Here is a 26,615-nt window from a genome sequence, read left to right as displayed (position 1 = left end):
TGGCCTGTTGAGCCCAGAGACAGAGCCTCCCCAGGCTGGCCTGTTGAGCCCAGAGCCCCTTCAGGCTGGCCTGTTGAGCCCAGAGCCCCTTCAGACTGGCCTGAGACAGATGCCGTTTCTCACTATAAAGTACGCAAAGTTTGGACTTGGACTTCGAACTTCCAAGTACAAACTTCAGAGGACGGGATGCAATTGTAACAGCAGCGTACTCGATGACGTCACCAGCTGAGCTCGTCTGTTAACTGTGCTACGGGCTCATGTAGGCATATACGTACTGAACAATATAAACAAATTATATAAAACAAAACCCCATCCTCTTTCATTTTACAATAGTATGTCAATATTAGAACGCTCTAATACTACGCTGCCAAATGCATACTGGGATATTTAACGGTCCCAAGTCCACACAAATCACCTGCGATACATCCTCGATGGAACTTGCCTCCGCAGGCTGGTCTGTTGAGCCCAGAGCCTCCGCAGGCTGGCCTGTTGAGCCCAGAGCCTCCGCAGGCTGGCCTGTTGAGCCCAGAGACAGAGCCTCCGCAGGCTAGCCTGTTGAGCCCAGAGCCTCCGCAGGCTGGCCTGTTGAGCCCAGAGCCTCCCCAGGCTGGCCTGTTGAGCCCAGAACCTCCGCAGGCTGGCCTGTTGAGCCCAGAGACAGAGCCTCCACAGGCTGGCCTGTTGAGCCCAGAGCATCCGCAGGCTGGCCTGTTGATCCCAGAGCCTCCGCAGGCTGGCCTGTTGAGCCCAGAGACGTTGTTTAAACACACGGCTGACATCACATGACGCATGAAGAGCTTCAATCAAACGTTAACGTAAATATATAAATATACGCACCAAGTGATATCCCATTTTAGACTAACGATTATTTCAGGCAACCAATTTTCTCTCTCCTCTGACAGTAGAAGTGCTTGCCTCCGTCACATTACTCATGGTCACAGGCCCTCTTCATATCTGTCATCCTGCAGAGAGCCGCGGTCTGATGTAGTCTGACTGCGGCCCACCCTGCTGACATCTGGCTCCTGGTTACGACTCCAAACAGAGCCTGCTCCATCAGTTCCTTCTGATACCAGAGCAGGAATAGAATACCAATATGAGGACCCTTCAGGCACAGAGAGAGGGTTACAAGTTCAGAAACTTAAGCTTTCGGAACATAAGATTATAAATAAGTATTAAATAGGAAATTAATGTAGATAATAAAACCATACATTATCAAAAAATGTAACTAATAATTACTTTACATGCTTATCATTTGTCATTTGTATAATTATTTTGTTGGATTTTGCATCTGGAATGAAATATAATGTCTATTAGTTGGAGCATTTGCAAGATGCTAGCTTTTGTGTTGCGCTCTGTAAGTGCTGAAGCAGGAGAGAAAACGGTACTTTGACCACATCATTCTCAACCACCTAATGGTAGTTATTTATTTCTATATATTTATATAATTATATACAATTATGCTATTTCATATCCACATAATGTTGCTGTAACACTTTAATTACTTGATTAATTTGTAGTGATTTCCTTGAAACTAAAAAAGATGTTCCACAGAATAACTGAAGGAGACGCCGGGTTAGGGTAAGCCCCCTGGGTTAGGGTTAGGTTAGGGTAACCCCCTGGGTTAGGGTTAGGTTAGGGTAACCCCCTGGGTTAGGGTTAGGTTAGAGTAACCTCCCTGTGGGTTAGGATTAGGGTAGGGTTAGGGTTTCCCTCTTGCAGGTTAGGTTAGGGTTAGGGTAACCCCCCTGGGTTAGGATTAGGGTAGGGTAGGGTAACCTCCCTGTCGGTTAGGTTAGGGTAGGGTAGGGTTAGGGTAACCCCCCTGCGGGTAAGGGTAAGGCTAACCCTCTGGCCATCCTCTCCAGGTGCTGTCCCTGGGGGCCGACGTGCTCCCGGAGTACAAGCTGCAGACGCCACGCATAGACCGCTTCACCATCCTGCACTACAGCCCCTTCAAGGCCGTGTGGGACTGGCTCATCCTGCTGCTGGTCATCTACACCGCCATCCTCACGCCCTACGCCGCCGCCTTCCTGCTCAACGACCGCGAGGAGCAGAAGCGGCGTGAGTGTGGATACTCGTGCTCCCCGCTCAACGTGGTGGACCTCATGGTGGACATCATGTTCATCATCGACATCCTCATCAACTTCCGCACCACCTACGTGAACGCCAACGAGGAGGTGGTGAGCCACCCGGCGCGCATCGCCATCCACTACTTCAAGGGCTGGTTCCTCATCGACATGGTGGCCGCCATCCCCTTCGACCTGCTCATCTTCGGCTCGGGGTCCGATGAGGTACGGTCTCTCTCCTGTCCTTCCCCCCTGGCAGCCTAGGACGACCCCCTCTCTTCTACGCAGTCTGAACTGGAGCGCATCATGACTCTGGACCTTTGTTGGTCTTTCTCCACTCTGGACAGGATTACTCTAAATGATTGTATTTTCTGAATGGGCCCCCTCCGGGCGGATTAATGGCTTACCAAATGGCCATCACTGATGCCTTCATGGCAGGCTGGGGAGAGGGGGCGGGTCCTCGTGGCTTACGTCCAGATGAGAGGCCCCATTGGTCGGCCGCTCCACAGTGGTTCTCCTGTTGCTTGGTCTGATGTTTCCCTCCAGGAATCCCATTCCACTGCAGAGTTCTCTGGCCAATCCATTACACCAGGGAACATCCTGGTTATGGATATATATCTATATATATATATATAGATCTATATCCATAGATATATGTAAAAAGGGTAAATTTTATTCTACTAAAAGCTGCAACATTTTCCCATCATAAAGGAGTTGGTTAGCTAAGGTTGCTAGTTTGATCCTGGCTGAGTGTCTATGTGTCCCTGAGCAAGGCACCTCACCCTGACTGCTCCCGACGAGCTGGCTGTCACCTTGATGATGATTGACTGCGCCATCGGTGTGTCAATGTGTGCATTAACCGTTGTAAGTCGCTTTTGATATAAGCTTCTGCTAAATGGCCTAAATGTAAATGATAACAATACATAATTTGACCATTAAGAATGGGTTGATTATAACGTTCCATCATTTGACCAGCAGGAAGGTCTGAAGCCGTTTCGAACCTACCTGCTGGTGAATGCTTCAGGGGTAACTGAGGCATCAGCAGATAGCTTCAAGGCTCATTTGACTAACAGCTTCATAATAAGGCTTTAGTCTACAGGAGCTAATGGAGACCTTTAGATAGCTTATATCATTCAATCAAAGTCTTGTTACTTTTAGAACAAATATTCTGAGCTCTATTCAAAGTGTTTTACATTCATTCTGAAGTACATTTGCTAACTTGATTAAGCTGTTTTAGCTTTTGCAATTTTGAGTATTACTTTTGTACGTATAACTTAGAATTAATCATAATGAATGTCAAATGCGCAATTTCCTAAAAAATTATATGAACAGAAAGAGATACTTTATTTAAAGAGGTGTATGAAATAGGAAGGCTGAGAGGTTGAAGAGAGGGATAGAAAAAGGAATTCATTAATATTATTTTATCTTGATAACATTCAAACCCGTTCAGTGACTCAGTTTGGTTCAACCTGAATCTCCCTCATTAAAACGCTGCGCTGCGACGAGCTTAGTGTCAGGGTTAGAGAGGTGAGCGGATGACATCAGCGCACTCTGTGGTGAGCGCTCTGAGGTGAGCGGTGAGCGCTCTGCGGTGAGCAGCCTGTGGTGAGCGGAGGGTCAGTGCTGAGCCGTGGGGGGGGGGGGGGGGGGTCAGTTCTGAGCCGATCCTCTGACTCCGACTCTGGAGAACTCCTGACCCCTGATATATTAACTTACATGTTCATGTAAACAGACTAGTATTCCTTAGTTTTTTTTTTTTACCTTTGACATGTTGCTACTGATCCTGATATTTGTGATATTTGATAAATCTAGCTTCAGTTTTTGCGGTATAAATACAAGATGGCGGGTGAACTAACCAATGCGGCGCTCCTTCTAGACCACCACCCTGATTGGCCTGCTGAAGACGGCCAGACTGCTGCGATTGGTGCGCGTGGCCAGGAAGCTGGACCGCTACTCCGAGTATGGCGCTGCCGTGCTGATGCTGCTCATGTGCATCTTCGCCCTGATTGCCCATTGGCTGGCCTGCATCTGGTACGCCATCGGCAACGTGGAGAAGCCTTACCTGGAGCACAAGATCGGCTGGCTGGACAATCTGGGCGTGTCCATCGGGAAGCGGTACAACTACAGCGACCCGTCGTCAGGACCCTCCATCAAGGACAAGTATGTGACGGCGCTGTACTTCACCTTCAGCAGCCTGACCAGCGTGGGCTTCGGGAACGTGTCACCCAACACCAACTCAGAGAAGATCTTCTCCATCTGCGTCATGCTCATTGGCTGTGAGTGTGCCCCTTGGTTTAGCTCTGTGTCCTCCTCTCTGGTTGGCTGTTAGCTCTGTGTCCTCCTCTCTGGTTGGCTGTTAGCTCTGTGTCCTCCTCTCTGATTGGCTGTTAGCTCTGTGTTCTCCTCTCTGATTGGCTGTTAGCTCTGTGTTCTCTTCTCAGATTGGCTGTTAGCTCTGTGTTGTCTGAACTTCACCCTCATTCCTCTTGTGTTCTTTGTACTAACCATTCATTTTAAAGGTGAATATGTTGGGCAAATTAATTTCGAAGTCTGTGAATGACCTCTGCTCTCTGCCTGCAGCCCTGATGTACGCCAGTATCTTCGGGAACGTGTCGGCCATCATCCAGCGGCTGTACTCCGGGACGGCCCGCTACCACGCCCAGATGCTGCGGGTCAAGGAGTTCATCCGCTTCCACCAGATCCCCAACCCCCTGCGCCAGCGGCTGGAGGAGTACTTCCAGCACTCCTGGACCTACACGAACGGCATCGACATGAACACGGTGAGCCCCCTGAGCCCGGCCGCATGGCTTCACCTCCCTGCAGCATGGCTTCACCTCCCCGCAGTATGGGTTCAGACCCCTGCAGCATGGGTTCAGACCTCTGCAGTATGGGTTCACCTCCCTGCAGTATGGGCTCAGACCCCTGCAGTATGGGATCAGACCCCCGCAGTATGGGCTCAGACCCCTGCAGTATGGGTTCAGACCCCTGCAGCATGGGTTCAGACCCCTGCAGTATGGGTTCAGACCCCTGCAGCATGGGTTCAGACCCCTGCAGTATGGGTTCACCTCCCTGCAGTATGGGCTCAGACCCCTGCAGTATGGGATCAGACCCCCGCAGTATGGGTTCAGACCCCTGCAGTATGGGTTCACCTCCCTGCAGCATGGGTTCAGACCCCTGCAGCATGGGTTCAGACCCCTGCAGTATGGGTTCAGACCCCTGCAGTATGGGTTCAGACCCCTGCAGTATGGGTTCAGACCCCCGCAGCATGGGTTCAGACCCCCGCAGTATGGGTTCAGACCCCCACAGCATGGGTTCAGACCCCCGCAGTATAGGTTCAGACCCCTGCAGTATGGGTTCAGACCCCCGCAGTATGGGTTCAGACCCCTGCAGTATGGGTTCACCTCCCTGCAGTATGGGTTCAGACCCCTGCAGTATGGGTTCAGACCCCTGCAGCGTGGGTTCAGACCCCTGCAGTATGGGCTCAGACCCCCGCAGTATGGGTTCAGACCCCTGCAGTATGGGTTCAGACCCCTGCAGTATGGGCTCAGACCCCCGCAGTATGGGTTCAGACCCCCGCAGTATGGGTTCAGACCCCTGCAGCGTGGGTTCACAGCCCTGCAGTATGGGTTCAGATCCCTGCAGCATGGGTTCACATGGACTGATGGTTAAGTTGAAATGCTAACGACACCTTTGTTTCCTTCTCCTCATCTGCTTTCCTCTGGGGAAACATATTTGTTTGGGTAAGAGCAGGAGGTACACATTGTCTTATTGTATTATGTTGTTCTTTTAGGCTATTATAAATGTTCTTTTTTATTTATTTGTACAATCATTCAATGCATTGATTCTTGTTGAATAATACATTATGCTTTACCCTTACCCTTACCTTACCAATGACTTTGTTTTGGAGGTTGATGCGGAAAGGTTACTCGATACACTGTTACACGTCACATACCACTACTATAGGCTACTAGTACAATCCAAGTAACATACTTTGCAAGTTACATAGTACTATGATGCTTTACTTTACACTTAGTTACATACCACTGTATTGTTGTACAATCTAAACTGGGATTGTACAACAATTGTCCCAATCTGCTGCTAAACCCCAGTTAGCACAGTTTGATCATATTATATTAACGTTCTTTATAGGGCAGCTAAACTCCCAGCAGGATCTGGTTGAGCAGCCCCAGAATTCATCAGGTCATCTTATTGCCGTCCTGTGATTGAGGAACGCATGAAGGAGAGGGAGCAGTAACTCGCTGAGCGCTGGTTGAAAGGCACCAGAGTGGAGTATTCCTCTGAGCCGTACCCCTGATCCATTCCTCCAATTGGCACTTAGGTAGCCTGGTGCCCTCATGGGCAGCTTAACGGCGTGAAGCCGCTCAAGCGTTTTAAACAATGTTCATTCTGTTACGATGGTTCGCCTAATTCCATGAATTTGTGTAATGATGTATGAGCAAGCTGAGAGCGATATTTAACTCCATCCCACTGGTGTTGAATGACCCCAGATAATGAGAGGAGCCGAACCGCTGAGGATGAATGTCAGTGGTCTTACAGAGATGGTATGTTGTGTTTATTCAGTTTTATATTCAGTGTATACAGAAGCTGGCAGTACGCTGATCTGAACGTCTGCTCTTCTGTATGAGGAAGTCCTTCCCTCCTTAAGCACTCCCTGGACCTTGGTGGTCTCCAGGAGGTGGAGACCTCTAGCCTCAGTTGAACCTCATCCACATAACCAAAGTGGTCTCCTTGATGGGTCCTCTTCTCCCGTTGGGGGTGGTTCTGGGGGTCCGTCTCTCTCCCGTAGGTCCTGAAAGGTTTCCCAGAGTGTCTGCAGGCAGACATCTGCCTCCACCTCAACAGGATCCTGCTGCAGGACTGCAAGGCCTTCCAGGGGGCCACCAAGGGTTGCCTGAGGGCCCTGGCCATGCGCTTCCAGACCACCCACGCCCCCCCCGGGGACACCCTGGTGCACAGCGGGGACGTGCTCACTGCCCTCTACTTCCTGTCCCGGGGGTCCATCGAGATCCTCAAGGACGACATTGTCGTCGCCATCCTTGGTAAATACAGAAGAACCTTAAAGAGCCTCACTGAAGAGCCTTAAAGAGCCTTAAAGAGCCTTAAAGAGCCTTAAAGAGCCTCACTGAAGAACCTTAAAGAGCCTCACTGAAGAGCCTTAAAGAGCCTCACTAAAGAGCCTTAAAGAGCCTTAAAGAGCTTCACTGAAGAGCCTTAAAGAGCCTCACTGAAGAGCCATAAAGAGCCTTAAAGAGCCTCACTAAAGAGCCTCAAAGAGGCTCACTAAAGAACCTTAAAGAGCCTCACTGAAGAGCCTTAAAGAGCCTCACTGAAGAGCCTTAAAGAGGCTCACTAAAGAACCTTAAAGAGCCTCACTGAAGAGCCTTAAAGAGCCTTACTGAAGAGCCTTAAAGAGCCTTAAAGAGCCTCACTGCAGAGCCTTAAAGAGCCTTTAAGACCCTTAAAGAGCCTTAAAGAGCCTCATTAAAGAGCCTTAAAGAGCCTTTAAGAGCCTCACTAAATAACCTTTAAGAGCCTTTAAGAGCCTTAAAGAGCCTCATTAAAGAACCTTTAAGAGCCTTTAAGAGCCTTAAAGAGCCTCATTAAAGAACCTTTAATAGCCTTTAAGAGACTTAAAGAGCCTCATTAAAGAACCTTTATGAGCCTTTAAGACCCTTAAAGAGCCTCATTAAAGAGCCTTAAAGAGCCTTTAAGAGCCTCACTAAAGAGCCTTTAAGAGCCTCAGGATTCCCTTCCTTTGAGGTGTGCTGCCTGGCTGCTGGTCGTCTGGATCATACGTTTATAGGCTGCCAGTCACGCTCTGTTTCTGACAGCCTTCCCCAGCCACCCACCACTGGTCTGGGCGGTCCAATCAGGCTCTTTGATATAGAGCTGTGCGTGTGTGCGTGCGTGCGGAAAGTGTGTCACCGTAGGACAGAGAATGAGAATGCTTATTTTCCACTGACTCCATCCTTCTCTCTGTGGGTCTGAAGGAGCGAGCAGGTGTTTGAGGGCATGAGGCCCCTTCAGCGGGAGGGGGGGGGGGGGGTCAGCCATCTCACTGCTTCACCTCCAAACGAGCTGTAGGATCCAGAAGCTTCTGGAAGTGTGTTCCTGTGTTCCTGTGTTTGGTTTAGTGCAGAGAAAGAAAACCGGGAAATGTCGTCCAAGATTTAAAACTCCTCCTTCCCTCATCGCCCCCGGGTTGGCGGCTTCGTCAAGAGGCTGGACTGAACTCCTTGGAACCGGCCCAAAGCGGAGCTCCAATGGGCCATGGACTATAGGGTGATGGGTTGACCGTCCCTGCTCTACGCATCTTCAGAGATCATACACATATATAGGTTTACATAAATATATGTATATGTATAGATAGATATTTACATAAATATATGCTCCTGCTCATCAATAGGAGGAGGTGCTGATCCCTCTGCTCCTCAGGAGGAGGAGGTGCTGATCCCTCTGCTCCTCAGGAGGAGGTGCTGATCCCTCTGCTCCTCAGGTGGAGGAGGTGCTGATCCCTCTGCTCCTCAGGATCCCTCTGCTCCTCAGGAGGAGGAGGTGCTGATCCCTCTGCTCCTCAGGAGGAGGAGGTGCTTAGCCACAGCCAGGTGACACAAGGCAGGACTCCGCCGGCAGTTTGTCATGAGGCGAACTCTGACAGAATGAGGTCTGAGCTGCTGCCTCACAACCCATTAGAACAACATGGAGGGGCGGGGCTAGAGAGGGGAGGCGGGGCTGGAGAGAGGGAGGTGGGGCTACAGAGAGTGGAGGTGGGGCTACAGAGAGTGGAGGTGGAGCTACAGAGAGTGGAGGTGGGGCTACAGAGAGTGGAGGTGGGGCTTCAGAGCTGGAGGTGGAGCTAGAGAGGTGGAGGCGGGGCTAGAGGGTCGAGGAGGAACCGAACACATTTGCCACCATCTGAGCAAATACCTTAAAAATCATGGTGTGTAAGGGGTGTGTGTTTGTGTGTGTGTGTGTGTGTGTGTGTGTGTGTGTGTGTGTGTGTGTATTAGGTGTGTGTGCATGTTAGGTGTGTGTGTGTGTGTGTGTGTGTGTGTGTGTGTTTGTGTGTATTAGGTGTGTGTGCATGTTAGGTGTGTTTGTGTGTGTGTGTGTGTGTGTGTGTGTGTGTGTGTGTGTGTGTGTTAGGTGTGTGTTGTGATAGGTGTGTGTGTGGTGTGTTAGGGGTGTGTGTGTTAGGTGTGTGTGTGGTGTGTTAGGGGTGTGTGTGTGTCTGGGGTGTGTGTGTTAGGGGGGGGTGTGTGTGTGTGTGTGTGTTAGGTGTGTGTGTGTGTTGTGTTAGTGTGTGGTGTGTTAGGTGTGTGTGTGGTGTGTAAGGGGTGTGTGTGTTGTGTAAGGGGTGTGCAGTGTGTTAGGGTTGTGTGTGTGTTGTGTTAGGGGTGTATGGTGTGTTGGGGTTGTGTGTGTGTGTTAGGGTTGTGTGTGTGTTGTGTTAGGGGTGTATGGTGTGTTAGGGTTGTGTGTGTGTGTTATGGGTGTGTGTGCAGCTGACTGCTGCCATGTCGGGGACAGAGCGGAGGCTCCTGATTGGTCATGGCAGACGCAGCCTTTCTATTTGTGGTGGGACCCCCTACTCGCGGGCTGGCATTTGGACGAGCCCTCCTCCCCCATGAGCCCCTGCACACGCGGGCCGGGAGGTTCTCCTCTCAGTCCGTCAGTCCGTAAGGTTTAAGGTCTTTAGGGTTCCACATTCCCCACAAATGACTGAATCTTCTAAAAACAAAATATAAAGACGATTCTTCAGATCTGCTCTCCGTTGATGTTTGAATCAGGTTCTCCCCCTGACTCTCGGCGACGACTGTGTTCCGTCTCCACCAGGGAAAAACGACATCTTCGGCGAGATGATCCATCTGTGCTCCAAGTCGGGGAAGTCCAAGGCGGACGTGCGGGCACTGAGCTACTGCGACCTGCACACCATCCAGAGGGGGGAGCTGCTGGAGGTGCTGGACATGTACCCCGAGTTCAACCACCTCTTCTTCAGCAACCTGGAGCTCACCTTCAACCTCAGGGACGAGAACACAACGGTGAGACATCATGAACATCGTACCATGCGGTCGCTCGTATCCTTACAGTGATGGACAGGTCGGAGCAGGGGTGGGCGGTGCTCAATGGGACCACGAGGTTGAGGTTGGAGCTCAGAACCCTCGGGCTAGGACCCAAACCTTTCCCCATTCCCTCACATCATCCTCATCAGCGCTGGTGTTTCTAAAGAGGCAAATTGTAGAATCATGCAAGCATCTTAAGGGGTCTCCGGATCTCAAAGACTGAGGGTTAAGATCCTGCTCTCTCTGGATACTAGTAGTTTCTTCTGACACCCGCAGGCGACCAACAGCCAAGACAACGACTCGGACAGAGTCGCTCCCAGCAAGAGGAGGATCTCCTTCACGCCCCGCCTCTCCAGAGGTAGGTCCCCCCCTCCTCACTGGGCTCTTTGTGATTGTTGGGTCGGGTCCCTGGGAGAGAGGAGGGATGCGTTCTGCTGACTCCCGCTCATTACTGCCCCCCCCCCCCCCCCCCCAGGAGACAGCAGCCAGGATGTGGATCAGGACCTGTGCCTAAAGAGATCACCGGAGGACCTCCACCACCCCCACCCTAACCAACACATCCAGGACCTCCAGGAGCTCCAGCCCAGCCCCCCTAACCAGGACCCCCAGGTCAGGGACAGCATGGAGCAGAACCCGTCTCCTGAAGGTAACATAAGTTGCACTTTCTGATCCACTTTTTAATCTGATTATTCAGTGTTTTTTAGATCCATGACATTCATGAGCAGGCAGGGCTTCCTGCTCAGACTGAACACTGGGGTTCAAACCGAGAACCTCTAGAGTCCAAACCTCCAGGAAACCCTAACCACCGATATCCTACTCCCCGGAGACTGTTTAGGAAGCTGCTTCAGACTATTTAGGAACTTTGTCAAGATTTTCAGGCTAAATTTCATAATGGCTCATAGTCCTAGAATAGCTCTTACTCCTGCACTTAAGGCAAAGACTAATGAAAATTACTTCATAGCTCAACCTTATTTGCATAATTACAGGTACGTATGAATGAATATCCGACAATACATGTGAAGAAAAATACAAAGTCTGGGACATGCAGTTTATTTCAAACAGTGTTCAAATAAACCCTTCAGTTTTGGACTTGTTCTTTGTCCATCAGTCTTCAGATCAGCCATTGTCCTGCGGTCCAGCTGGCCAGCATAGGCACCAGTAGACAGCAGAGAGCTGCTCACCACCTCCATCAAATGAATGGGGCAGCGAGAAGCGGCGGCTGCTAAGTGGAGATAAGACAATGGTTAGCCCAGCTAGCTAGCAGGGAGAAAGGACCTTGTGGACAGCTCTGGCAGCATTAGCAGCCTGATGAATCGCTAACGACAGAAGGAGCACAACGCTTCCCTATTGCAGTGGTTGATCACCTTGCTCTGACCCTCATGGGCAGGTTGTAAAGCATGTGGGCCTTTGCTTCGTTCGCCAGAACCCGCTGATGAATGGGCTGGTGAGCAGCCAGCCGCGTTCCTCCATGAGTCAGCAGCTCCAGACCAGCAGCTGGAGGACATGGCAGCGGGCGAGGTCACGTATGGAGAGGTGGAGCAGCGCCTGGATCAGCTTCAGGATCACCTCAGCAGGTAGGCCTACGCTCCACAGCAGACCTCCACAGCAGACTAACAATGAACTGGTAGGCCTACGCTCCACAGCAGACCTCCACAGCAGACTAACAATGAACTGGTAGGCCTATGCTCCACAGTATAGCAGTGGCAGCTGAGAGCCACTGTCCTAATACTGCCATCATCACTTAGCCAGATGTGTTTGCAACCTACAGCAGGCTAAACCCCTCCCTCTAATCTCTGCTGTTACAGAGGTCTCTGCCCTTAAAAGGCTGAAATGCTGTTATACATGTTCTGCGGTAGACACACATGTTATATGTATCACATGCTTAAAACCATATTATTGACTTTAAATACGTTATTTGTAAATTATGAGTAATGATAATTAGGGGTCCTATGAAAACCGTAGGAACCCTATTGCAATCGCTATAATTAATAATTATTGTTATTTTTTTCATACTAATAATATACTGAAAAATTATTTGGCTCCAAAAGTTATACAATTGCTGGGCCAGAATAACACATAGGTGGCGCTATAACAAGGCCTTGAAGTTCAGCATTTAAACAGGCTGCCATTATCACTAGGAAGGTGCAAAATGCATGAAACTTGTTATACTTGCACCATTCGTCATGGTGAACAACTTTTAAACCACAACCCATACGGTCAGACCATTTGGATATGGTGCAAGTGACAACAATGGTTAGAGTTGCAAACTCGGCACACGTGTAATTTGTGGGACTATATGGCGTTACATTTAGAGCAGGAAGGCGAAAGACGGCAGAGATATAGATTTTAAAGCAAAATACATGCATATGTAAAAATCTCTACAACACGTTTAAATAGCTCTGACATTGCATCAAAACACGTATGCTCAGCTGTTGAATATTAAGAGGAGATTCCATAGTATACCCATGCCAAATTTGAAGACTCTGAAAAAACAACAAAGAAACATTTATTAGAGGTTCTCCATTGTGGACCGCGGCCTTTCCGCGATGCACCGGGCCTTAACGCGGGACACACCGCAGTTACAAAACGTCCTTTTGACCCTGGGATTTGACAAAGTATGCTTCTTTTTTTTATAGGTAGAACCACAGGGGGACTAGAGGTAGAACCACAGGGGGACTAGAGGTAGAACCACAGGGGGACTAGAGGTAGAACCACAGGGGGACTAGAGGTAGAACCACAGGGGGACTAGAGGTAGAACCACAGGGGGACTAGAGGTAGAACCACAGGGGGACTAGAGGTAGAACCACAGCCAGAGGTGCCTCGACCTGATGGACAGATGAGCGGCAGGGGGTATTTTTAGAAGGAATTATCGGAGAGGAGAAACGACACCGGAGGGCTCCAGCATCTCACACACACACACACACACACACACACACACACACACACACACCATCTCTCTGAAGACGATCCCTCTCAGTGTGCACACACACATCAGGCAGGAATACACACTCTTACACACAGGCACAACTGCACACACATGCTCTACCTTCCAGGCTCCACTGTCAGGAGCTTCAGTATTTTTGTATTTTCGTATTATGTCATCCAACTGGATTCCTGGACCTGCATCCAAATTATTGTCTACTAAAGCATTTTGTGATTAAGTCCATTAAACACATTCATTACTAGTTTCATGTCTGTGTTTATTAAATAATACTTAAGGGCAAGTAACATCATTCAAAACACATTTCTTAAAATACCCTAAATATGGCGCTCTGATGGTAATACTGCACCCGTCATTAGACTGAGGAGCAAGTCTCTTTTTCAAAACCAATTCTCTCGCATCCCTTTGAATATTCCTGACCAATTTAGAGATCCGTAGCGGCAGACTACTATGCTGCCGTTTCCGCGTCATACCAGAACCCCAACCGACAAAGCACTAGCCCCATCTAGTGTTTGGAAAGAGAAGTGCGGGGTTATGCGTTCGCTATTTATAAATCTTCAATGTTGATGTCACATATCACGCGACAACTCAACTGTCGAAATAGTGGCCTAGTGCAGCTGGAAAAGGAAAGGCGTTAACACTGCCACAGCAAGATCCCACTCCATGTATACACTACACACACTGGGACACTTTTGAACAGCAGAGCCAATTGTATGGACTACAGATTTAGCGAGAAGGGTCTGGTTGCAGCCTGTAGAACATCCACATCCAACTTCTAAGTCACTTAATCCCGTCCACTTGCCACGGCAACTGCCGTCACTGACGAAGCGTGGTTTAAATCCCTGGAGTCGGAAAGTTTCAATCCCTTTCAATCTCTTCTTTCAATCCCTTACCCTAACCACGACTACCCTAACCACTACAACCATCACCCTAACCACTTCTGCCATCACCCTAACCACTACAACCATCACCCTAACCACTACAACCATCACCCTAACCACTTCTACCATCACCCTAACCACTACAACCATCACATTACCACTACTACCATCACCCTAACCACGACTACCCTAACCAAGACTACCCTAACCTTGACCCAGGTGGGGTCTCCAGATCCTTCTATTGGTCCTGTGTTCCTGCAGACTGGAGACCCAGGTGGGGTCTCCAGATCCTTCTATTGGTCCTGTGTTCCTGCAGACTGGAGACCCAGGTGGGGTCTCCAGATCCTTCTATTGGTCCTGTGTTCCTGCAGACTGGAGACCCAGGTGGGGTCTCCAGATCCTTCTATTGGTCCTGTGTTCCTGCAGACTGGAGACCCAGGTGGGGTCTCCAGATCCTTCTATTGGTCCTGTGTTCCTGCAGACTGGAGACCCAGGTGGGGTCTCCAGATCCTTCTATTGGTCCTGTGTTCCTGCAGACTGGAGACCCAGATGGTGTCCGACATCCAGAGCATCCTCCAGCTGCTGCAGAGGCAGATCGCGGTGGGCCCCCCCGCCTACAGCACAGTGGCGTCCAGTCCAGACTACCAGAGACCCCCGCTGAAGCCCCTCCCAGCCCCCCTGAACACCAGCTCCCTCCTGGGCCAGCCCCCCCACGTAAGGCCTTAACACCCCTGGAGTCTGGGGCCGGTTTACCTTAACACGGTACTGACACAGGTAGGGGGGGCAGTGAGTAACACGGTGGGGGGGTAGTGAGTGAGTAACACGGTGGGGGGTAGTGAGTAACACGGTGGGGGGTAGTGAGTAACACGGTGGGGGGGTAGTGAGTGAGTAACACGGTGGGGGGTAGTGAGTGAGTAACACGGTGGGGGGTAGTGAGTAACACGGTGGGGGGTAGTGAGTAACACGGTGGGGGGTAGTGAGTAACACGGTGGGGGGTAGTGAGTGAGTAACACGGTGGGGGGTAGTGAGTGAGTAACACGGTGGGGGGGTAGTGAGTGAGTAACACGGTGGGGGGTAGTGAGTAACACGGTGGGGGGGTAGTGAGTGAGTAACACGGTGGGGGGTAGTGAGTAACACGGTGGGGGGGTAGTGAGTGAGTAACACGGTGGGGGGTAGTGAGTAACACGGTGGGGGGTAGTGAGTGAGTAACACGGTGGGGGGGTAGTGAGTGAGTAACACGGTGGGGGGTAGTGAGTGAGTAACACGGTGGGGGGTAGTGAGTGAGTAACACGGTGGGGGGTAGTGAGTAACACGGTGGGGGGTCGTGAGTGAGTAACACGGTGGGGGGTAGTGAGTGAGTAACACGGTGGGGGGTAGTGAGTGAGTAACTGTCTCTTGTGCATGTCGTCGCTCCAGGGCCCCCCAGCGGAGTGGACCCGCCCAGGGGCCCCCCCAGCGGGCCTGGCCCTCGTCGCCCCCGGCCCCCAGCACCGCCTGGTGGCCCTGCTGACCCACAGGGGCCCCCGGGCGGCCAGCCCCCCGCAGCACCGCTCCAGTCTGATGCTGCTGCCGCTGGACACGTCTGCACGCTGCCCCCCCCACAGACCAGCCCCCCAGCCCGGCCCCCAAGGGCCCTGAACCCCCCCCCAGGTGTTCTTCGGACCCCGGCCCCCGTTAGGTGTTCTTCCAGGCGGTCTCCGTCGGACCCTCGCTGGCCGCGTCCGCTCAGACATGGATGATGTTTGGGGGGGGGGGGGGGGGGGGGGCTGTCTCTGACTCAGGGTTTATGAACTATTGCACTGCAATACATATATACATATATATTTAAAAATTATTCTGTAGATATATTTATTCATTGATCTTTGTGGATTATCAATACTTGATGTTAATGCTGCCACCGGGAACAGTTCTTCAGACGGAGCGGTCGGTCGCATGTGACAGCCCGACGCCCAGCGGTTCAACATTCGTCCATTTCCTGTTTTTCTCCGTTTCATTAGCCCAAAGCTGAGCACGTTTTATAATACCAATGATGTCCACTCTTCTCTTGTGAGCACTGGGATGCTCTCGGGTTTATCCTTAAAATGCATGAAAAGAAATCAAGCGAACGCATATTGGCTGTTAGAAAACACCAATAAAAATAATCGTCTATTCTTAACTAACAAAGACATGTTTTTTTAATCTGTAAATTGCATTAGAAATGAAAGTAATAAAATAATGGCAACTACATTTGTTTGGACTTTTTCCTACTAATGACACAACAATGCTCCATTAATACAGGGAAGTACCTTCTAAGCAGTGAATACACTAACCCCTGTGGGGGTTGGGGGTTTCGTCCGAAGTCTATTCTGGAAAAACGAAACTGAAAGTAAAATTGCCCGACGTCATTCTAGTTAACGACGGGACTGAGGCAACCTATGCACAACAGACGGCACCCTGTGGAGAACACCGCCTTATCACTACGTTCAGGCATCATGGACTCCGATGATCAATTCTCCGGAGAACTCATTGAAATCTACCGAGGCAGATTGCAAACCCTCATCCGAGTCCAGCCGGTCCTGGATCACATGCACTCCATCGGTAACAAACAGAAGGAGTTGATCCTGAGCAAAGCCCGGGCGGAGGGGGACCGGGAGGCGGCCCACCTCCTGATCGACACGGTGATCCGGATGCCGCGGGCCCCCGGATTGTTCCGGGAGTTCTTGGACGCCTTGTCCGCCGCGGGCTGCCGACACGCGGCGGACTACATGGACGTCAGGCCGCCGGCCGCCGACGTGGAGGCAGAGAATGACAACCACATCCGGCTGGTCGAGCTGCTCTCCCCGAGTCTCCTGGACATGAAGACCTTCGAGGTTTGCACCCAGTGCTTCTCAGTGGGGATCCTCACAGCGGAGGACGTTGAAAATGTGAGTTTTTATGGATACACGACCCCATCATCTCAAAGCCGAAATGTAATGAAAAGGAAGAAAAAGGACTCTACCGTAACACCTCCTTGCCAAGCAGGTCCGTTTAAAGTAACATATAAAGCTATATTTCCCGTAACTTCAAATTGTTTCCCAAAAATATCAGCAGAACAGTGCGCTGTCTGCCATGATCCTGCAGATGGCGGTATAACACCGCACTGTGATGAAGCCGTCCTAACGGTGTTTTGAACCTGCAGATGGCGGTATAACATCACATGTGATGAAGCCTTCCTCTCGGTGTGTTTCAGGTAAACGCTGAAACAAAAAACCATGGAAACAAATGTGGAGCTCGAGAGCTACTGAGAAGAATAACCAGAAGTCCACCCGGTTGGTACTCGGACTTCCTGGAAGCCCTGCGCTTCACGGAACACCTCCCCCTGTACAAAGAACTGTCCGGTTTGACCAACGACGATAAAGGTGACTTAAAGTTCTTAAATACTAAATCGTATAATTCCAAATTATTGTACTTTGTAATGCTTAGTGTGTGTGTGTGTGTGTGTGTGTGTGTGTGTGTGTGTGTGTGTGTGTGTGTGTGTGTGTGTGTGTCAGTACCGGGTGCTGTTCCCAGAGAGGCAGGGCCCGCCGTAGAGGACTCGCCTGTGGTTGGCCGGGAGCTTCTGGTTCCCAGCAGGCAGGGTTGTGTAGGTGAGGATTGACCATCTCACCAGGGACGAAATGAGAGGAGGAGGAACATACATCAGCTGGGGTCTCATTTATAAAACTGCGTGGGATTGTTACTAAAAGTGTACGTACGCCCAATAGCCAAGTTTTGCGTGCGCCAAAAAATATTCAGACTTCTAAAACCCTGCGTACGCACACCTCTAAACAATCTTTGCTTTATAAATCACAGAGCGCCTTCAAGTGTGCACAGCTGAACCAGCTTCACGCTCCGCCCTGTACACGCCCCTTTTTAACCATAAATGGTCAATGCAAATGACCTCATGAATGCGATCTGCATATAAAACAGACTCAGATGCAAGTATTAAGTCTTTTCGGAAACAATGACAGAAGGACTGAGAAAAGCAAAAAAGCTCAATTTCACGGAGGTTGAAGTGGAGACACTTGTGGGTGAGGTGGAGGCCCGAAAGGTAGTTCTGTTCGGCGGTCACAGGATTGGGATCACTGACAACAAAAAGCAGAGTGAGTGGCAACATGCTGCTGCAGCAGTGAACAGAACAGTCAGTGGCACGGAGCGCCCAGTCCCAGAATTAAAAAAGAAGTGGTCCGACATAAAGGTACATATTTTTATGTACCAATAAATCCTTATGGTCCCTGAAGACCCTCTCCCTCCGAATCCTGCCATTTGCATGGTCCTCCAGCAGTGCCATGGTGCAGCATTACGCACAGGGCTCACTGCTGTATATATAGGGTTACGGTAATAAGACTGACCGAGAACACCTTGGATAATCAGTTTGTAATCACCCACGTTAAATGTTCTTGAACATAACCCCTTTTTAATGCCTGATTTGTCATGAAAAGCATCAAGAGGAACGGACAATAATATAACGGTTGTGATAAGGAGTATGTGGCTTGGTTTTCCACACTTGGGATTTAATTTACATTTGATTATGTGTTTACAGTGTCACATAAAAATATGTTATTGTGTTGGACAGATGCTTTATTCCATGCAGTCGCGCCGTCAGTGGACAGTATGGAGTGACGGGATTAAATAGAGAATTTTCATTTAGATTCTAAGGAGATGTTTCTGGAGTTATAACGCAGTTGACTTAAATTATTCTGATCAGTTCACCACCACACCGTCTGTGTCGCCAATTCTCCTTTTCCTCCAAACCATGTGCACGCATGGGTCAGAGTTTGCTTAGGGCTGCATTCCCCCGTCAAGTTAGTTTTTTATAGATCACAACCTTGGCGTGGAAAGTCACGTACGCCACTTTCAGCCCTGTTTTGTGCGTACACAACGGTTATAAATGAGACCCCTGGTCTTTAACACTGATCCAACGTCGCTTAACGAAGGTTACAATAAGAACAGAGCCAATGGGTTGCTGAAGAGAAACTGTGCAAACTGAATGCCTAAAGCAGTGCTTTAAAGGATATGTTAATCTTCTTCCGGATAGATTCATCTTCATCAGTACACACCCCTATGGATCTGATATCGGTGTCAGAAACACCAATCTGCAGATAGTGGCGTTAAGACACTCCGGTCCCAATCACCCCCGCGTCAGCCTAAATCACCCAGTGCCACTGCTTGGGTGGACATTAATCTTGTTTAATTCCCTCCTTGGGTTAAGTTTCCATGTTCTCTTGGTATGAATCCTACACACGGAACCAGTGCCAAGCAGAGCGCACCGAGCGCCTCCAGTCCTCTCGGGACGCTCTTTGTTCCAGAGCCAACGGGGAGGGTGCCGACCAGCTGCTGCACGCCGTGGTCGCTACCGTCTCGCTGATTGTGGCTATTTACTGCACCGGCTACGTAGCGACTCACAGGGGAATCCAAAGCGCGGGCAGCTAACCAGCCAACCAGCGCACTGGATCCCAGGAACACATCGTCTCCCCCATGGTCTTAGTCGCTTCAAAATTAAATCCACTCATTTGAAAAAAAGTGATGAACTTAGTCTTAGCGTTTAAACATTAAAGAAAAACAAAACCATCCACTATGATCTCTGGCCTCCAGTTTCAGACGTGGTCCCTCCCAGAGCCTTTAACTGTCAGGTGTCTTCGCCGCGCCTTCATGATATGAACGATGAGTCAGGTGAAAGAAAGCCTTGTTCCTTTGTTTCCTCAGACCTGTATAACGACGACAGCAGTGAGACCAGTTTGAGGCAGGAGGACTGTGACGATTCGCTCAACCTCTCATCAGGTATGTTGGGTTTAATTGCTTGCACACATGACAAACCAATGCACCACAGCAGATCTTTCCTCTGCTCAAGGCAGCGGTAAGGAAGGCTGACCCTTCACTCTGAACATCCGGTCCAATGGGCTGATGTTTTATTTGTACAGAGCTTTCCCCCGTAGTCCGAGTCAGGCTGACGCTCAGCCAGAGGGGTTGGGAGGCAGTGGCGTTCCAGAGAAAAGACCGCATTCCTCGATCACGCCGCTGCAAGCCAGGGAATCTGTTCCATGTGTTCCACAACCGCAGCAGCTTCCAGCAGATCGTAATGACAACCACATGCTCACGGTCGCTCTGCAGTCAGGCCTGGAACACATTCCACAGGGGCTCCTACACCGGCTCTAAAAGAGGCTATATTCATGGCATGCTTCCAGTGCTTGCCGGTGAAAGCAGTTTAAAGCCTTTTAAGTGTCCATACAAAATAAATGAACCAACTGAAATGAGGTCAATAAAATGTTTATTTGTCAAGCAACAATGAAACATCTGAAGCATTCGAAGACATTGAGAATCAAACTACGACCAAAGTGGCAAAAGAACAAAAGAACCTTAGAGGGGAGACCTGAGACAACAAGGCAGCATCCGTCAAAACCTACGCTTAGACATTAGGGATGGATCATTGAAGGTTTAAAGTTGAGGTATACGTTAGTGCCGTTTAGGTATTCAGGTACAGATGGTTAGGTATAGTTGTCGCCGTGTCTAGGGGTCGCCGAGTCTAGGGGTCGCCGAGTTTAGGGGTCGGGGTCGCCAAGTTTAGGGGTCTCCGAGTTTAGGGGTTGGGGTCTCCGAGTTTAGGGGTCTTCTGTGTGGTTAAGTTTAGGGGTTTGTTGCAAGACGTCCCATTAGTCTCCCTCTAAAGAGTTCTCAACTAGGTTTAGAGTTTTTAAAAATACAATAGCTAGGCTCAAACAGGGTATTCAGAAACACAGCTGGAATGAGGTCTCTGTCAGGTAGACTGGTGTAGATCCACTCGGTTCTGTAGTGGAATGAAGCAGACAACAAAGTCAGTTTTAATCAGTCATCCAGTAATGGAGGATTACACAATGTACATTAATACAGCACAAAGAGACAATCCGAAGGTAGCTATAGGAATCAAATCCAAACATGATTTGTTTCAATTGATTGATACCAGACGAATAGGAGTTACTTCATCCAAGTACTCGTGGTATAACAAAGCACACACACAAGTCAATGGAGATGTTCCAGGAAGAGCCTAGTTTTCAGATGTTTTGTGAAGACCAGGATGGATTATGCAATTGTTGTTGGGAAAATTTAGTCTCCCTCTGAGAGCTCTATTCAAGGTTATTCAGCGCTCACCTCGTTCTCTGCACCCTTCTGCGGATCCTCCCTCTGCTCCATCTTCAGCTGAAGGACACAATACAACTCTTGTTCCCTGAAATGAGTCACAACAAGAGGAAGGGGCAGAAATAAAGCATTAAGGGGGAATCTAGAAACAAAACAGAATGCATAAACCTATACCTTACATGTGCTGCAGAATGCAGCTCCTGATGGGGCCCATGTGCTTATCACAGTAGCAATGTGAAGACCTTACCAGGGTCCACATCGCCATGTGGGAGACTACCGCCCGGGTCTCTGTTCCAGGCCCGGGCCTCCGGTCCAGGCCCCACCGCCCCGGGTCTCTGGTCCAGACCACCGCGGGCCACCGCCCTGGGCCTCTGGTCCAGTCCACCGCGGGCCACCGCCCTGGGCCTCTGGTCCAGTCCACCGCGGGCCACCGCCCTGGGCCTCTGGTCCAGTCCACCGCTTCTTGCTGTGAACTTCCAGTTTAAAGAACATTACCGTTGAGTTATTGAGCAGCTGGAGGGCTGGCTCCGTCATGTGTGGAGTTAAACCCAGGAAGGCCATGTTTAACTCCTATCTATATACCTGATAGGTGAGGGGTGGGGGGGACAGTAGTCACTCCAGGACACTGCTGACTGCCTGCTGCAGGTTCCTAAGGAGAGCCAACTGGTCATGCATCTTGGTACATGCCAGTCTGCTTGGATTCACCGTTTCCAGCGATAGAATTTGCTTTTGAAGTAAAAATAAAATACTCAATCATGGCTCAGATACACAGATCAAATACAAACCAAGTAATGATTAAAGTAAAAATGACAATATTACACGTTTTCAACAAGTAGCTTACCCTTCCGTGTCGGGTATCAGTCCACCTTCCCAGTATACGATCGGCACCCCCAGTATACGATCCACAGCCCCAGTGGATCCAGAAGACCTAGCAATCATCAAACCTACAGTTTAATGCCAGGAAGGTCCACATGTCACATCTGCCATTGACTGACCAGAGTTGTTGGATGTCTTGCTCGTACAGAGGGCCACATCCACGACTGGACTGCGTCCGCAATCACCAGTGTTAGTTAACAGACTCATCCTAACTACTCCTATGGCTACGACCATCCCACCACCCCTGAAGAAAACACAAATCACACTTCGGTACATGATCAACTTAAATCAGCATTTAAAATGTCCTTATAGCAAGTTTAACTCGACCAAAATAAATGGTGAATATATTTTGTCTATACATTAAAAACTAAAGTGCTTTAATAAATACAAAAAAATGGTAAAATGCACTTTCCTTCGATGCAGATGTTTGTACAAATCTCCCAACGGACTCTTCAAAATAATTAATTGCAGAAATTCGTACAGCAATTAAATTTGTTTGCATTGAAGCAGTTGCAATTGCCAGTGAACATGTTTAGGATGGGTAAGCATGCATATACGAACTACAACTGCAAAGCTCAGAAATAACGTTGGAACAAAAACGTTGCCCCAAACCATCCAACGAGGTCAGAGGCAAAACGATTGCCTCCCTTAGATCGCGTCACAGAGAGTTAAAGTCAACATCAAGCAGCAGTCCCAACTGCAATCAACGGCTTCAAATGTGTTTGAAAGGAAAATAAAGTGACATCCATGCCAAGTAACGAATAGCCAACTTTAACTTGAATGAGATCCACATTCACCGCCCTAATCTTTGTGCTGGAAGAGTTTCTTCAGCCGACCGCAGCCTGACACCATCTTCTCAATGTTCACCTCTAAAGCGGCGCAACTTCACTCAAATAAGTCATCCTAATAATGCGTCAAAAAGCTGAACTACAATCTCACAGGATTGCTGCATGGACCTCGGAGCTACTTCGGAACAGGAACAATTGTAACAGCTACATTGGACCTGCCAATACTCACGTAACTGAAGGTTTCAAAGCATTACATAATGTTCTAATGTCCAAATACAAAACAAGTAAAGGATAATCCAGTTAATTTAATATTTGGGACCAGCACTTCATACAACTTTACACACCCAGTGTATTCTAGTCATTAGTCTGCAGTCTTTGGCGACAGCCAAATGTCCGGTGGGCTTTAATGAACAGATCAGGCTTAGCTGTTCAGAGTAGCAGGAGGTTTCTCACATAGTTGATGTTTCTGCCTTCTAGCTTTTAAACAAGCCCTTTGTAGTTGATCATGTCCATTGACACTTTCTGCATTTGTAGGTTAGTTTTTGCCAGTTTGCTGCCCCCGTTTTCAGAGGCAAATTTTCCATTTCTGTGGAGGCAGAGTCTCCATTTCTGTGGAGGCAGAGTTTCCATTTCTGTGGAGGCAGAGTTTCCATTTCTGTGGAGGCAGAGTTTCCATTTCTGTGGAGGCAGAGTTTCCATTTCTGTGGAGGCAGAGTTTCCATTTCTGTGGAGGCAGAGTTTCCATTTCTGTGGAGGCAGAGTTTCCATTTCTGTGGAGGCCGTTCTTCCAATTTATTGCCAGTTTTTCCTTTTTTTTATGTTGTGATAAATGAGCTGAAGGGTCGAGTAGAGTCAAGTAGAGTCAAGTCGGTCTTAACACTAAACTGAAAGAGTGCAGGCCCCAAATAGGAAAAACAGGATTTTTTTAATGTTTTATTCAGGCATTAGAGCAAAAATAAGAATCGGTAATGCAGACTGAACCGAAAAAAAGGACAGAGTGGGAGCACTTTCAATAAACTGATGGCTATTATTCCTCCATGGTCAAACCAGCTTTCATGTTATAATCTGGAGTAAGACTGGTCCTGGAAGCAGAACACTAGATTCCAAAGCTTCATCCGACATCCTAGCAGCCATCCTAAGATATGTAGTTTTGCTTGCTAAAGCATTAATATAAAAAATATATAACAAATGAAAACGCTTTAGAAATTAAGGACAGTAACCCTGGACTGACGGAGCCTCCTAACCCCGGAGCCTCCTAACCCCGGACTGACGGAGCCCACTAACTGGAGGAGTTGATATTGGAGCCTCAGGGTCAACACTTCGCATCTCCTCCTCGGTTTACATCACAAAACTACACCAAAAAAAACATCTGAGGCGTCAAACGAGACCTATTAATGTCCTGCAACACGGATGGATCGTTTGCGACCAAATCAGTTCAAATGAACAAATCTTTAACAAGAATGAACCAAACTGATTCTTCTCTCTCGTTCGTTCTCAGACTCGACTCCTCCCAGACCCACTAGTCACTGACTCGCTGTTCGTTCACTGACTGAGTAGTGAAAAGGGACAGACAGAGACGTCATGACTCACGAGAGCCAGCCAATCGTATGCTGTTCTAGGACTCTCATTTATCAACCGTTTTCTTGGGGAAAAAACAAATGGGCTTAGTGAACGAACGTACGATAACACGATTAAATATGAGTGAAATGGTAAATGCATGCCGTCTTTGTATTTTCTGTGTCATGCCAGATTAATGAAATATTTGAATGTCTCGTCAATCTGTCTCGTTCTTTCATGGTTCGTTCTCACGCACGCGACCCCCAGCTTGGTGGATCTTGATCGATTCTTGAGTGGGGGTGGCCAACTTCACAATAGTGTTAAAGGGGACATATTATACCACCAGCTGTGAGTGTGATTAGCCTTACAAACCCTTTAGAAAATCTGCCCCATACGACATCACTATTGGGCGTGTCAACCTAGATCTGTGCTGGATAGATGAGCAACGTTTACTTCAGTCCACTGGGTAGGCTGGTAGACTGATCTATCCAGCACAGATCTAGGTGGACACACCCACTAGTGTTGTCGTATGGGGCAGATTTTCTAAACGGCTTGTAAGGCTAATCACACTCACACCTGGTGGTATAATATGTCCCCTTTAAGTTACTGTTAACCCAAGGAAAATCAAATATGCCTGAATAAACAAAACTGTACATAATTTACTTTAAACTCCAGCATTGCTAAATCAAGGCCATTATCTTGTTGATATGGTAAACATCCAATTATCAACTACACCCCCGCTGCATTGGTTAAAGTTTTGATGTTGTGTTGATTGATGACCGACTTGCACGATCGTTCGACAATGAGAACGAGGGAGGAGCTGAGTCTGACTGACTGAACTGAGAACCGTGCATTTCATGATTCGATTCAACGCTACCGGAAACGCAACTGAAGGAACGATTCTGAACGATTCTTCTTGGCAAACTGACCGACGCGAACTGAATCAAGGAAAAGAATCATGAAATCCATCACTCAACACGGATCTGAAAACACGAGCTACAGCCGAGCCCTGGTGTGTGCGTGGAGATAAGGAGTGCGTCACACACAGACCAACGGGCCCAACTAAAGCAACAAGTGGAGCTCCAGCACTGGGGACTCACCGATGGTCCTGGATGGATTTGCACGGATCTACCAGTGGTCACCACGTCTGTCCAATGGAGACCACGTCTGTCCAGTGGTTCGGTCAACCCAAGCTCATGAAAACGCGACCGAAGCGCCGGCAGTCCTTCTTAATTGACTTTGGAAAAGTCGATCAAATAAAAGGGTAGAGGACCACTTTCTAAGCAACGCCGCAAACTCGGTTCTCGCAGTCGGAGGTATAAGAACCCTTCCCCTTCACCAGGTGACCTGCCCTCAGGTGAAGCCAATGAACGCCACACGGAGGATCCTGATTGGAGCGTTCTCCCGCGCTCCTAATTAGCGCTGTCGTGCCAGAAAATTATCGTTCGCAAAAGAAAGGTTATCGCAGCTGCTTGGATCCGAACCACCAGCATTCTCTAACCTCTACGATGTGATCAGGCATGAGGGGGATAGGATTCTAGACTCTTTCATTACCACTCTGGAGGGGACATCAATAATATCACCAACGTATATTATGGCCATTAATAAAGTGCTAAAAGCAATTCAACCTAAACACGTGGACGTGTGGAGCTCCGTATGAGCAGCTATCTCTGTGGACGTCTGAAGCCCAGATCACACCGGCGCCGAACGGCACGCGTCAAACCAACCGCCCCCGTTATTAACGACGTACACGCACACACGCGGCGGCTAGACACGCGCCAGCGCTTGGCCGCCCCTGAAAATGCGTTTTTTTAAGGCTGTTTCGTACATCCCGGCTTGATACAGGGTCCTGAATATATGGAGATTGTTGATGCAGTAGATCAATGATTCCACAATGCAAAAAATAATGAGCAATGACAGTAAATAAAGTGACTAAACCGTAATCAAAGTGCCGACAGTACATAAAGTAACTATGAATAATATGACTATCATTGTAAGCACAAACAGATGATCATGGGCTTCAGGCCCATATATGTAGTCAGAAATCAACTGGTATAATAACGTTATTGCAGCCTACCAACTATGTTGGTTAAGGTTGATCTGCTGATTTCAAAACATAATCTCAAAGGCTCAAACGCGACGCTTCCTATTGGTGCTAGGGGCGGCATTTGTTAAAAAAAAAACGGGTCATACCACTGAGCTGGATACAACTAAACCTTCAAAGGGTTATGTTTATGTGTGAATTATTCCAAAAGTGGAGTTGGCTTCTATTAAACATATATTATCATTTCCATAATTTACTTAGAAGTAAT

General features: G+C 48.9%; 2 protein-coding genes across 3 annotated transcripts in view; both read left to right on the top strand.

Annotated features, from left to right (window-relative positions):
- kcnh7 (potassium voltage-gated channel subfamily H member 7) overlaps positions 1-15,610 on the top strand; it is a gene marked incomplete at both ends in the record, with an annotated part of 35,968 nt that extends 20,358 nt beyond the window's left edge. The window contains 10 exons of the mRNA XM_079733876.1: positions 1,866-2,291; positions 3,943-4,342; positions 4,647-4,846; positions 6,874-7,126; positions 9,924-10,129; positions 10,427-10,508; positions 10,626-10,796; positions 11,574-11,724; positions 14,509-14,686; positions 15,389-15,610. Coding sequence (XP_079590002.1) covers positions 1,866-2,291; positions 3,943-4,342; positions 4,647-4,846; positions 6,874-7,126; positions 9,924-10,129; positions 10,427-10,508; positions 10,626-10,796; positions 11,574-11,724; positions 14,509-14,686; positions 15,389-15,610 — 2,289 coding nt within the window. The remainder of the gene's footprint in view (positions 1-1,865; positions 2,292-3,942; positions 4,343-4,646; positions 4,847-6,873; positions 7,127-9,923; positions 10,130-10,426; positions 10,509-10,625; positions 10,797-11,573; positions 11,725-14,508; positions 14,687-15,388) is intronic.
- A 696-nt stretch (positions 15,611-16,306) lies between these two features.
- Positions 16,307-26,615, top strand: part of ifih1 (interferon induced with helicase C domain 1) — a 19,482-nt gene continuing 9,173 nt past the window's right edge. Inside the window, exons 1-4 of one of the 2 annotated variants that reach the window (XM_079732551.1) lie at positions 16,309-16,875; positions 17,181-17,349; positions 17,482-17,577; positions 19,676-19,750. In XM_079732551.1, coding sequence (XP_079588677.1) covers positions 16,387-16,875; positions 17,181-17,349; positions 17,482-17,577; positions 19,676-19,750 — 829 coding nt within the window. In that variant the 5' untranslated portion in view covers positions 16,309-16,386. Of the gene's footprint in view, positions 16,876-17,180; positions 17,350-17,481; positions 17,578-19,675; positions 19,751-26,615 lie in introns of both variants that reach the window. The other variant, XM_079732552.1, reaches the window with a different exon arrangement.

This window comes from Pollachius pollachius (assembly GCF_949987615.1).
Source record: "Pollachius pollachius genome assembly, chromosome: 3".
Taxonomy (NCBI): domain Eukaryota; kingdom Metazoa; phylum Chordata; class Actinopteri; order Gadiformes; family Gadidae; genus Pollachius; species Pollachius pollachius.
The sequence above is the reverse complement of the archived record's forward strand: the minus strand, read 5'-3'. Positions and strand labels throughout refer to the sequence as shown.